This window comes from Ambystoma mexicanum, chromosome 8 (genome assembly GCF_040938575.1).
Source record: "Ambystoma mexicanum isolate Mex_15411 chromosome 8, UKY_AmexF1_1, whole genome shotgun sequence".
In the NCBI taxonomy this organism is placed as follows: domain Eukaryota; kingdom Metazoa; phylum Chordata; class Amphibia; order Caudata; family Ambystomatidae; genus Ambystoma; species Ambystoma mexicanum.
In genome coordinates, this window is record NC_090929.1 from 1,431,794,208 (window position 1) to 1,431,807,802 (window position 13,595).

The following is a 13,595-nucleotide window of genomic DNA, read 5'->3' on the forward strand; positions in this document are numbered from 1 at the left end:
GACAGTAGAGAAAGATGACCTTGGCTTTGGGGTTGTTCTGGGAGTAGCTAGCTGCCTGTGTTATAATATTGCTTAATAGTCAGTGGCATTGAGCATCGGTGTTAGGGAGAATGTTCAGTTTCTGTGCTAATTCCCTTTAACCTTGGAGACCACCAGCCCTTAGCTGGGATCTGGGACCTTTTTGATAACCTTTTGAGTGAGTGGGCATTTTTGCCACCCCCTCTTGCCTTTTCCCCTCTAAGATTTTGTGTTCCTTATGTTTTAATGCAGTCTGGTAAACTCCATAGGCATCTGCCTTTTATAGTGTCACACTGCACACTTTTTGCAGTGCTACTGAGGTGTTCCTTGGACTCCTCCTAAATGTTTCAATACATTTTCTTGTGTGAACTACAGTTCCCAAGAATGGTAGGACAACTTTTGTCTTACCTTTTTCCGGGTCCAGCACACACCACCTTAGGTGGAGTTCTGGGGGTTACATGGTAACTACATAACTCACTTCTCATGTAACATTTTGTTACACTAACTAACCTGAATGGCTGGTGGCAGTGCTTTCTTTTTACTACCTTTTGTGCAATGTATCTGCAGGCTGATTTCTCAGCTGCCGTACGGCACCCAAGGTGACCATTTTACCAGAATGTTCCTATCTTCTTTATTCGCCATTTCTCGTTTGTCCATTCCTTCTGGGTTTATACTGTAGTTTAGATCAGATTTGAGACCATTGTGCGTTTTGCCTTTGGCGGGCTTCAGCCCTGAAGCCTGCCAGGCTCCAGTGTTGGGAAGGCAGTAAGTGAGGAAGGAGCCCGAAACTCCACTGGGCTTTGTAGGCATGCTTGGCCGAAACCAGTTCCAACTGGGCGGGTGGCTGTCCTAGAGGATGTACTCTGCCCTCACACCCACATGCGAGGGATTTGGTACTACAGGCAGAGTCGACCACTGGAACATCAAATCCGAGGAAGACGCAGATACATGCCAGCAGCACCTTCCAGGACCACGAAAGCACCGGCAAAGCCTTGCAGCTGTGCTGGCCCAATTTTCCCATTGACAGGGAAGCTAGCTCTGCCAAGGACGACTTCCTCCCTAAGGCTGGTGGGACCAACTAGCCTCAAGACCTGCTTTGTTCTGGGCCAACCTCTGTGACGCTGCGACATGCCTGGGCTAAAATTTCCTGATTCCCGGGGTACCTGCAACATCTTCCAAAGGACGAATCCGGCTGAATCTTTTCAGGCATCCGTGCGAGTATACTGAAGCATGGAATCTTCGTCCAGAGTCCCCTCACCAGAGTTCAGGACCGAGGGGCTGAGGAAATTTCAACCAGCGATTTTCATTCCGCTTTGGCGCTGAGATAAAGGTGCCAAAACCATTAAGAGCCGTTGAAACGAGTGGAATCCATTGCCGCAGAATCCCTCTTAAGTGCTGCCGCAGAAGCTCGCCAGATGTCCTTCCTTTCGTCCCTGCGACCAACTTCCAGTAACAAGGGTCTGCATCGCTGTATCAAGAAAAAAGTCAGCTGGAACATCTGCTTCACTTCTAAGGTACTGTGGGGCAGGGGTGTTGCTAGGTCTGTATAAGATCTGGGGCTAAGCTAATGTCGGGACTGTCAGGACTCTGGGCTAGCTAGCTTTTTGGTTGTAACCCCTGAACTTCTTCTATCCAGGGCTACAACTAAAAGGCCCGGGGGCTATAACCCACCCTATCCCCTCTCCCCCTTGCAACGCTTCTGCGGTGGGGCTTTGGGTTTAACCACCTTTAGCCAAATCTATTGTTCCTAGTTTGGGGAATGGTCCTTTCTATCCTTTTGAATTACTGCAATTCACTTGTACAGGCCTAACAGCTTGTGCATCTCAGGTAGGCTCACTTGAGCGCCAGGATTTTTCTTCAATGAACTACTGACTGTTCACTTAACTTCTTCTAAGAAGATTGTATCCCCCTGGGAGAAAAGACCATTGTTAGAGTGCTACAGTGTTATATTCTACTCTTGACACTTTTTCCCTCCAAACTCAATATTGTATGGTGCTACTACTGACCTTAAATGATGTCTGTGTGTATTGGAAATGTTTTAGTAGAAACAGAATGTACTCACCTGCATTATTGCTACTTGAATAACTTGATTCTGAAATTCTGCTTGTTTATTATTAGTTGCTGCCTAACCTAGTGTGATTCATTTGCTTTGTGTATATATAAAAAATAATTGTAATATAACTTTTAAGGGTGTAAGTGTTTACTTGAATATGTGTGATTACTGATTTCATTGTACTGCTCTACAGCTCACAGTACCCCTTCTAAGTTGTGGCTGGCTGCTCAGCCACTCTACCCACTTGTGTAGTACAGGCCTATGTTAAAAGTTGAGTCACTAATAGCAAGCCGATGAGTTTTGTAAAGTCCCACACTAGTTGGACTCTACAACATCTTACCTAACAATCAATCGCTCATCCCGCATTCTGTCATGCACAGTGCGCCATTTTACAGGGGTCTGCTTGACTGAATGAGAACTTCTGTCTGCAGCGATAGAAGCCCTGAAGACCTGCTTATGGGGGGCATTGTTCTAAATGGAGGTCGTCAAGTACCTGTCTCTGCAACCAGATATGAAGCCAAAGATTACGGCCCATAAGAAGCCATGATGGTTTTATTTGGATGCTTATCTTGTCTTTTTATGGGCTGTGCTGGAGATGGGAGTTAGGGAGGGAAGTGTCAACCACTCCCATCTTCTTGCTGTTGCACAGCTGCAAGGAAGAGGAGCAGTGTAATGATGAATCAGGCACGGTAGTGATCTTCGTCTCTCTCCATCTATTGCAATACTGACCTCCTTTAAGGAGTGTAGCGTAGAAAACTTTTTTTGAGCACTCCTGTGCAATGTTTTTTGTTTGTTCAATGTATGGTACCGATTTGCACTTAAGTGCCCTAAATGGATGGCCGTGTTATTTAGGCCCTGCCTTTGTCTTTCACTGTACTTTTGAATGTCTTTAGTAGGTTGTGGCCATATATAGGAATCCTCTTCGTAGGCTTTGCCAGAGCCTGTGAAGTAGCCTTTTGCATGCCAGAAACTGGTTCAGGCTGGCTTTGGGGTTGCAGATAGTCTCAATACACATCATGGTTCTTGTGCGTGCCCTGGCTGTACCAGAGCTGGCTGTTTGATTTAACGCCACTCTGGGGGTTGTATGTTGTAGGTCCCATGGTAGGTGGGTTATGGTCCCCTCAGCCCAGGATTTCATATTTTAGGAGAAGTTCTTAAGTCGGCCACTGAAATCAAAGATCTGAAGCAGTTAAGGGCAGTATGGGACGCTGCTTGGACAACCATTTCCTAAACCCTATAATGCAATGCTTTGCTCTTCTATCAACACTGGAGACCACCTACTGTGCATTCCCCCCTTTGAACTGGGAGTGCCTAACTAGTTCTAAGGCTTGCATTGCTAAAGTAACCATCCTGGAATTGGAAACAGTCTTGGGCCTGTATCTGATACACTGCATTCAAAGTGGGTACTTCTTTTGCTGCTCTCACACAGCCTTCTGCTGTCAAACCCACAGGGCACTCTTATTGTGGGCTTTTGGATCACTGCTCTCTGCCAAGGAGTACTGCTGGTGCCTGAGACGCCTTACATGCCAATCCTGGATGGTGTTGCACTAACCGCTCATCGCGTCTGTGCCATCCTGTGGGTCCTGGGAGAACGAGCTGTTTTTTTTATCTTCAGACTGATCCTAGCCTGTTGATCTTCGGAACAAATAGGTCACTTACAGAGACCAAACCACAGAGGGGCTGAACCCAGCTGTCATTTGAAGAACTTTTCCCCTGCAACACCTAAACAATGTTGAGCAGTTGTCGCCAAAGGCCCATACTTACTTGCTGTCATTGTTTGTTCTAATTGGTGGATGAGGACAGGTTTGCTTCTCTGTTTTGAAGTCCCACTGGTTCCATTTGCCACAAAGGCTACCCTTCCTTTTGGTGCTGGAACCTGGGATTAGGAATCCTGTCAGGGGTTGCCGTGGATGACTAGGTCTGACGGCTGTCCCTATCCTTTGTAGGAAAGCTATATCATTTTTGAAACTTTCCCACAGTAGTGTAAACTAGATTACTTACCTTAAAGTTTGTGGAACACTTGTTAGGGACTGAGCTCATTAACCCCTTAATTTAGCGTTTATGAGCCTATTCAGCCTTTATAAACTGAGACATGCAATAACTTGTGACATCTCAACCCACCCCACTTGGGTTAAATTGTAACAGTACCTGCACTGAAATGGTGTAAATGTAAATTGTGCTGTGTCCCATTTTGGGCACCTAACTGTGATTGTATATCTGCATTTATTGTTTTACTTAAATTCTAGTTCATTGACATAATACATTTGTGCTATTTGTGTGTGTGTGGCCAAAGTATGTCGCTATATAAATGCCAAACATAAATGGGCCGAACTTCAAACCCAATAAGTAAAATGTGCATGCAAGAAAGGGGATGTTTAAGTTATTTTTGTGCAGCTTTAGGTAATTGGTATTGCGCCTATGATATATTATCAATTCATTGTGGGAGTTTAAGAATTAAATTGAATGGTCAATGATGCATTGTGGATGGAATCTGCTAATAGCATCTGCCCAGAAGTACCAAGCAGAGGTGTTACCTCTTTCATTTGCCGCCTCAAAACTACATGAATTGTTATCACCTAAAATGGAAATATATTGTTCAGCAGCACAATTACTATTATATGTAATGTTTGCCAATGTTTTTCTTTCCCAGCGGGGGGCTCCGGTATTCATAGGCCACTTAAGAAAAAGGCTGGATTTGGCATGGATTATAAATCGAAGGTATAGTATTGCACATAGTTTACCAGTGAAATACATCTGTTTGTATATGTGGAGCATGTATGTAGAGAGCATTTGTCAGGTTTCTGTTCGGGAGTTTTATACAAGTTACTGTCAGTGATAGAACTTGCAAAAGCCCACCTTGGATGCACAGGGTGCCAACTCTTAGGTTTCACCTGAACCACATAAAGGTTTGGTAGAATGGCTGAGCAGCCAAGCTTAGTCCAGGCGGGGTGGAGGGATGTTGGAAGGTACACAACTCTGAGCATACACTAATTCAGGGAAAACCTGATACACTTAGTTATATAAAAAATAGTCATTATTTATATATATATATATATATATATATATATATATATATATATATATATATATATATATATATATATATATATATATATATATATATATATATATACATATATACACATGGAACACTGTTAAATATTTGCAGGTTAAGTACTAAAACACAGTAACACGTGTAGAACACAATTGCAAGTTTATTAAGGTAATAGACCATAGGTGGTGTAACTTTCAGAATAACTTGTACAGTATTTTGCATCAGTGGTGACCCTGGTGTCATACCGCAGCCAAAATGACTGCCAGCGATAAAGGTTCACCAAAGGTTGTGTAAAAGGTACACTGTCACAAGCCTGAAAAGAGGGACTTGTCACAGTAACAACGTTACTGGAGAAGTTTGAAAAGGAAGACAAGGTTTCCCCTCAGCACTCCACTTAAGGTGGGGTGTGCTGATCTCACAACCGTGTGTTAACCAAGGGAAAATAAATAAACATTTACAGTAGCAGATGTAGGAAAACACTGCACAGAAAGTGCTGTATGCTACTTTAGTAAATTGTAGATGTCTTAAAAATGTGAGGAAAGCAGGGCTCCAGAAAGAATGACCAAAAAGAGGTGAAACGAGTTCCCAGGATCACTGTAAAAGAATGAGTGAGTGTAGAAAAAGGGCCCCACTCAACCAGGAGAATCAGTCAAAGAAAATCCAAGAGTCCAGCAAAAAGTGCTGGGTGACTCACAGATGGAGAGAATTTCACTCAAAAAGGAAAATCTACTCTTAACAGTTTTGCTTTGGTAGCTAAGGAGTGGCGAATGATCAGAATATTCTGAACTGTGAAATCGGCCCCCTGATCATTTTGCTTGCCTTGAACTGGTTCACCGACCTTGTTCCACAATGAGCCTTTATACAATTCCTCTCTAGGTGTTCATCTGTGTAATATACCCCATGAGGAATCTTAAGCCAAAAGGTACTGTTATTTTGCTGAACAAGTGACATTACTCCTTTAGATTTGCGAGCCCTAGAAGATGTTGGCAGCAAGTTACCATGGCAAGTGCCTAGGCAGTTGACAGAAAAAAATTTAGGGAACAAAGCAACTCCGAACCCCTACATGGGGCACTTGCACTAAAGTGTCTCTGAAGCAACCCCACAGCTAAACTTGACTACATTTGTGTGTGCCGGAAACAGAATCCTTGGCCTGCTGGTTCTCAAACCCTGGGCAGTCTCTGGTGCCCCCCTGGCTGATTTACCGCACCAGTGAAGCAGAAGTAGCAAAGGAGGACTTGGCTTACTTTTTCCCCCTATAACATAACGCAGTCTGTTGGGTTTGTGCCATTATTCTCCATTAGAATAGCTTTGGGAAGTCTAGAAACTCATCCAAAGTGACTATTACACTTCTTGCCTGGGCAGTTATATTTTTTATAGATCCCACTTGGGATCCTTGAATTTCCTGGACAGTTTGCTATTGCTAGAATGTACAATTAGTTTTATATCCATTGCTGAATAATAAATCACTGCAGCTCTTTGCCATTGATTAACTTGGTGTCCAACAATTGCATCACCTTTCTTGGGTAGGTTTTAGAGTACACTGTGACCTATTTTCTTGTATTTCAAATAATCTTGCTGACTACTGTGGTCCGCTCATGTGTGACCAAACCCTTTGTTTCAACCATCTACCACTTGTATGTGTAGTAGTTGTTTGCTAGGATTGTTTTCTTACTCTAGGTATGGAGTAGGAAAAGAATGGTGTTCATCCCATGTTTCATCTGATTTCCTGACTGTATATGTATCTTACCTACCTGTATGTGCAGTACATGTTATTAGGAAAGACTTCTCTTTTAGGCAACTTTTGATCCATATTCTATGGAACCCAAACCTTTATTTCTTTATTTGCTCATTTGTCATGGGTAAACCTATCAGTGCTTCAAAACATTAGTCTTTTTACCTGTTTGGGAAACTTTAACAGTGTGCACAGCATCTTACAATGCAGTGCATTGGGGATACCTTTGTATCACCCTAGTCTTTTACAATGTGGATTTTGGTTACTTATTATGTTCATAGAGACAAGCTGGTGGCAGCAGATACATTTTTTACATTTTTACCACAACTCCCTACTAAATCTGGCTAGTGCCCTAGCATGGCCGTTCCATATTTAAATTGTCTTTTGGCCATATTGTTTTTTGGCTTTTTTCTTGGGTGAGAAAATCCCTAATATGGTCAGGTATTTGCCCAGGAAAGCTGCTGTTTTCGCTGGGTAGTGCATTCCATTTCTGTGTGGACCCAGGAAGTCAGTGGGACTAGCTGGTCCCATTCCACATCTGTGCTGACAGTCTGGAGTGCATGCATGAGTTTAACCCACAGTGGTCACTGCTGGTTGTTTCAGCGGTACAGATAATTACCATTTGTGGGCTTAGACTTGCTTCCAGACAGGATTTTGGATAATAAGAGGACTCCTGCAGCCATTTCTTCAGATAAGCGTAGGAGCAAAATATCCCGTGCAGAAGAGCAGCTGCCTGAAGATCCATTGACTCAAGATCGTGGACGACTCCCAAAGAGACCTGGTATCCCTTCCCGCATTTGGCTTGGTGAAGCCCTGCTGAACTACCTGATCAGCGAAGGCCCTTTGTGGTGCTTCAACCCTTGGACTGTTGGGACCAACTATGCCCATTCGAGATCCAGCCGTCCTGAAGCTTGGGAATTGTTCCTGGACCACCCGGTGGACCGACCAACTCTCCAGTGAGCTAGTTCGACAGAAGCGTCTCCGTTAGGCTTTCTCGTCTGGTACTTAGGTGGTTGCCAGCCCGTGCTACAAATCTCCTTCTTGCCAAGTTTCACCTTCCCAGCATCAAGGGATCCTGTCCTGTGAGGTCTGCTGTGACTGTCGCTAGAGCCAGTTTCTCTCTCTCTGGTCATGTCCTGAAGAGGCCTGCATCGGTGCCTGCTGCATTTCGTAGTCGAAAAAGGGTTGCACTTAGCTCCTAGACCCAACCGGAATCACTTTTGCACCCGCAGCTCCTGAGCATCTCCTACTGGATCCAATGGTAGGAAAACCTACCTTCAGTGACTCCCAGTCGACTTGCCTGGCCACGTGGGAAAATTAGTCGGAGGGGTAGGGTGAGTACTCGCAATACAATCAGCTGCTCATATCTAACCCATCATAAACCTTGCACTAAACATTGGTTTATTTCATTTATCGCTTTTTGAACATTTCTTCTAAAGGAAAGGGAAATAATCTTACCTGTAATATTGTTCACAAATCTTCTGGAAATTTTTCACCACCACAAGAACTCTTTCTATATTTGGTCCCTGTCCCAGAAGAAGCTATGACTTTTGGGCACAAAGCCCCATTCAACATAGGGATTGGACTAAGGACATTACTCTTGTGAACTGGTTTTCCTTACTGCATCCTTACTTTCAGGTGTTGAAGTGAATTGTATGCATTTCTACAACCCTAAGGTGACTGTGTATATGTTTGAAAACTCAGTGTTGTGTGATATTACCTGCTTGTTTAATTTTTCTAGTGTTTTGGGCATATGATGGAATATCTTTGCACTTGCCTGTCTAAGCCATATTGTGTGCTTCACTGTGTGGACTAATTGTGGAACCCTCAACATACTCACTACTGAGACTTCAGTCTTGACCATGCTCCACGCTTACCCTGATTGGGTTTGGCTAACCTTGAAGAACTCCTGTTCACTATAACTAGGGTGGCATCCTGAAATTTATCCACCAGGCCAGATTTTAGAAATGTATCTCCAGGGACGAACAGTCAAACTGTAGTGGGTTATAATGCAACTTCAAGTATGCGAAATTAACCGATTTCTATTACTCATTTATACTGGCATCTCCTGTTTCTAATGGGCTACTTCCTTCTGCAAAGTCCTCATCTTAGATATTTCCCCCAGCACTAGTTGACTTTAGAATAGTTTTCAGTCACTAGGGTGCAAAGTGCAGCTCCTCGCCTGCTCCGACTCCAGATGCAACGTCGTGGGAAGTAAATATGGAGCCAGCAGTGCCCCATGACTACAGTTCCTTGATGCACACACTCAGTATGCTGCACACAGATTGCCACTAGAACTATAATGCCTAATCTTCAGAAGACCTCTGGCTTAAAACCCTGGTAAGATTGCAGAGTCCAGATGTCTTTGTTGGACCCCCATAAGGTTTGTATGTACTCCCTTTGGGGGCATGGTCAGGAGAATACAAAATTAGGTCTGCGTCTCTTGCCAATCCATGCACTTCATGGCCCTTTTGATAAGGACATCAAACACTCTCCAACTGACACCTCGAAGCAGCATACCTAATCATTTTCCTTCTTGAAACAAAGCAGTCACTTCAGTTATAGGTACACTGATGACACCTCGAAGAGTCAATGCCTACACTGAAGGCATCTTTCCAATTTAGCTTCTCCACTCCGGAGCTGTGGGAGGATTTCAGTAGCCAGATGTTTGGCCAAGAGACTGGTGGCTTCAATCCTGCCACCAGGGACAAATGCTGCTTGAAATTGGCAGTGGAGCCTCTTTAGGCCTGCTGTTTTTGGTCATGGCCCCACCTGTGGGCACTGCTCCCCTCTAGTGCTGCTTGGCTCTGCTTTAGGTTGCGGTGGCTCCAGTGCATGAGTCTTTTGCCGCTCTCTGCCAACACTTTGGACTTTGCCCATGCTTCCAGAAGTAATACTTCAAACATGGGTCAAATCTTTGAAGACAGTGACTGTTAGGCAAAGTTTGTATGGAGTACCCTCTCGGAACACTACACACAATTAGGACTACAGGTGTAAGCAAACCAACCTTCGGTATAAGTCTGTACTAGACTGTTTTGGTAGCGTGTTGAGCAGCCAGTGGGGCTTGGTATCCGGTCCTTGCATTGACAGCCAAAGCATCGACAGCCAAACCATAAAAAAAAATCTTAAAAAAGCATCAAATGCATTTATTTCGATGGTAAAGGGTTTAGTTTAATAAAAATGAGTTGAAAAGGTTAAAGGGGGTTGGTGGGGACCCCCCATTTAAATAAAAAAAAAGGAAAAATGCATTAAATGTTTTTTTTAGATGCTTTTTTTTTAGATGGTATGGCATTAGATGCCTTGACTGTCGATGGAATGACTATAAACCGCCAAGCTTATTATAAAGATGCACTCCAGAGGCATGTCAGGTAACACAGCAGGCTTTATTATTATTAGATTTGCATTGCACACTTGAGACCCCCTACCTTCCCTTCAGGTCTCCCAAGCCAACTGCCTTACCTTAAGCATAAACATTCTAATGGTAGAACCCCTTTGACATTTCAGTCCTCTACATTCTATACATTGCTATAATACACACAGCATCTCTACAAAACACATCCTCTTCCCTTTACAAACAAAAAAAAAAATTACAACAAACCACATTAACATAATAAAGTATAAACTTCTGCCACAAAACGCACATGTTACAATTTCTAAATGGGTAAAAACAAATAAAAATATGGTACGAAAAAGTATGTCAAAATATAACTCGTTGCCATTACATGGTTTATATCATTATACTCCCCTTACATACCATTTATATACCCATACAACTCTACATCCTTGCTTTAACAATCCTTGACATGTTCCACACCTATCTACTTTCCAACCTGACAGCGCCTTTGAGCACTTACGCAACCCGCACAGGGTCCGAATACAATAGGTCCCCTTTTTCACCCGTACCATGTCACCAACTTCTACAATATTTCCTTACCTTGGAAATGTCTTATTTGTCCTTCTTACCCATCTCTCTTTTCGTTCATCCATTCTTTTCTTGCTCTCATCCACAACCCCATCAGTTTCCCTCACGCTCCCCAACCATGCGGGAGACAACACGGAATTTACTTTCCTACCTCTCATGAATTCCAAAGCACTGACCCAGTTTCCACATGGGGAGCCATACGCAGGGCATACAAACGCTCCTTCACAACGACTTTTATGTCGCTGCCACATGCACCAGCCAACCTAACAGCATCTATAATGTTGCCATTCAGTCTCTCGACCATTCCATTACTCTGAGGCTGATACAACGCCATATGCTTGTGTTTTATACCACACTTCTCCAAATATTCTCTGAACATACCACCTACAAACTGAGGACCATTATCAGTAAGTATGCTTCTGGGTAAACCGTCCCTCTCAAATCTATCCTGGAGAAATTCTACCATACTTTGACCCGTCACATCCCTTACCACCTTGAACTCACTCCGTCGCGAAAAGGTATCTTATCAAAACCACCACAAATCTTCCACGTCCACACCCCATATCCAATGGCCCAAGAATATCCATAGCCAAATCTTGCCCGACACCACTGGGTACTTCCACTTTATTCACAGGCTGCAATCTAGCCTGAACGTTTTTCCCAGATCTTGTACATTCTTCGCACCTTCCAACAACTCTTTCCACGTCACAATCAAATCGGGGCAACCAATAATCCACCTTTATTATTTGTTTGGTCTTATATATCCCAGTATGTCCTTAATGTCCTATCTCAATCAACCTCCTTCTCAATCCATTTGGTATCACCAACCGATGCCAACGTTGCACCAATCCTTCCTTCAAACTCAACTCCAATCTCCCTTCCCACAACGCTCTCTTCACCACTCAACAATCTTTTTTCAGGCCATCCATCCCATCCTCGTCGCAAATATAAAGCTGCACTCCAGAGGCACGTCAGGTAACACAGCAGGCTTTATTATTAGATTCGCTTTGCACACTTGAGACCCCCAACCTTCCCTTCAGGTCTCCCAAGCCAACTGCCTTACCTTAAGCATAAACATTCTCATGGTAGAACCCCTTTGACATCACAGTCCTCTACATTCTATACATTGCTGTAATACACACACAATCTCTACATAACACAAATCTCAAGAGGGGAAATGTGAGCTGTAGTGGAGTTACACAAAGATTCAGTTACAGGTATTCAAATAAACTTACACTCAAGGTTTCTTGGATAAATACTTATTAATTTATTTAGCAGTCAGTTATAAAACATTCAATAGGAGGAGGCAATCGTATAGTAACACACAAATATACTTAAATACTGTACACTCTGAGTTTCTGAATCAGACAAGACCCTTTTGGGATGGCCCACAGACACAACCTACACCCACAGGTGACTTTAGTAACAAGGATGCTGGGGACAGTCATGTCTTCACATTGGCATTCAGAATATTTTTCAAGAGGTGTAAAAGGCAAAGGTTATCAGAACATAAAAGAATACAATTATTATTAGATAGTGCAAATACTTGAATTCACCAGAAGTCAATTCAATAGGCTAGGCCAAAGTCAATGGGCTAAAGTCTTGGATAGGATAAAGCGGTTCTGGTAAGTAGACGGAAAAGTCTCTGCACAAGTTCTTAGAAGTAGTTTCTAAAAAGAATCCTCATTTGTTGGGTCACAAGGTGATTAGGCCTGTGAGTTGAAAAAGTTTCAAGCACTTTCACTGTGAAAGGTAAGTTCTCTGTCTTGTTTTACAGTACCTTACAATGAAGAAAAAGATGTAGCTGATGCCTTCTGTTCCTGGCAGTTCCTGCAGATCTCACTATTCCTGGCGCACAGTCGTGGGCACAAGAGGGAGGACGTCACAGGACTCTTGGACTGGGACGGTCAAAAGCTTGCAACAGGCAAACTTCAATTTCAGTGGCTGTTTCGCGTTTCAGCTACCGCGCTGGTAACACCTCTGGTCCTGGCTGTCAAGGTGGACTGTTCCTGCTTCTGAGGTCCCGCACTCAGCTGAGGGGGGGGTCAGGCTCGGCTGGTCCGATGTCGTGGGAGTCCGGAGGATCTTCCAAACGCTTTTGGCCAGTTCACAAACAACGCACACAATCTGGTGTCCCTCTCCCTGGCGCTACGGTTTCCTGCAGCACTCTGAGGGAATGCAACCAGCTCTGAGATGGGTGTCCGGGTGGCTTACTTGGGAGTTGATTGGTCCTACCAACTCAAAGGGAGAAGTTGTCCTTTGGAGGGCTTCTCTGTCAATGCAAACTTGGTGATTCTGACCTGCAGCAGGGCTTCACTGGGCAAACCAATTGTCCAGGAGTTGCAGCAGTCCTCTTCAAGTTCTTCTTCAGTTCCTTCGTCCAGTATTCGACTGCCTTCCAAGCCAAGAGACTCGCCTTTTATTCAGTTCATTCCAGCCTAGTTGCCACTCACCCAGCAGGGTGGCTGACCTTTCCGGACAGCCAGCCAGCCAATCACTACAGAGTGCATTTGGGTCTCGTAGGAGACTAAGCACAGGGAATTTTGGGGACCTCCCTCACTTCCTGCCTACCCCAGACACTCTGGAGCCAGAGGCGGGGTTTCACTCCTGAAGCCCGCCAAAGGCGAATGAACAAAGAGACCAAACCTGGTTTGGCGCGCATAGAAACTCTAGAAGGACCTTTCCACAAAGACATGGCGAAAAAAGATCGGAATCATTTTAGCAGCGATGGCTGGGCGCCATCTTGAAAAACATGGCTCCTGCGATGTAACGTTATCAGAGCTACGAATAGTTTGTGGTCGGGGAAAAAATCATG

General features: G+C 44.0%; 1 protein-coding gene across 1 annotated transcript in view; it reads left to right on the plus strand.

Moving 5' to 3' along the window:
- Positions 1-13,595, plus strand: part of RRP12 (ribosomal RNA processing 12 homolog) — a 1,372,062-nt gene that overhangs the window by 1,273,485 nt on the left and 84,982 nt on the right. Inside the window, exon 32 of the mRNA XM_069611582.1 lies at positions 4,722-4,789. Within this exon, the coding sequence (XP_069467683.1) occupies positions 4,722-4,789 (68 nt within the window). The remainder of the gene's footprint in view (positions 1-4,721; positions 4,790-13,595) is intronic.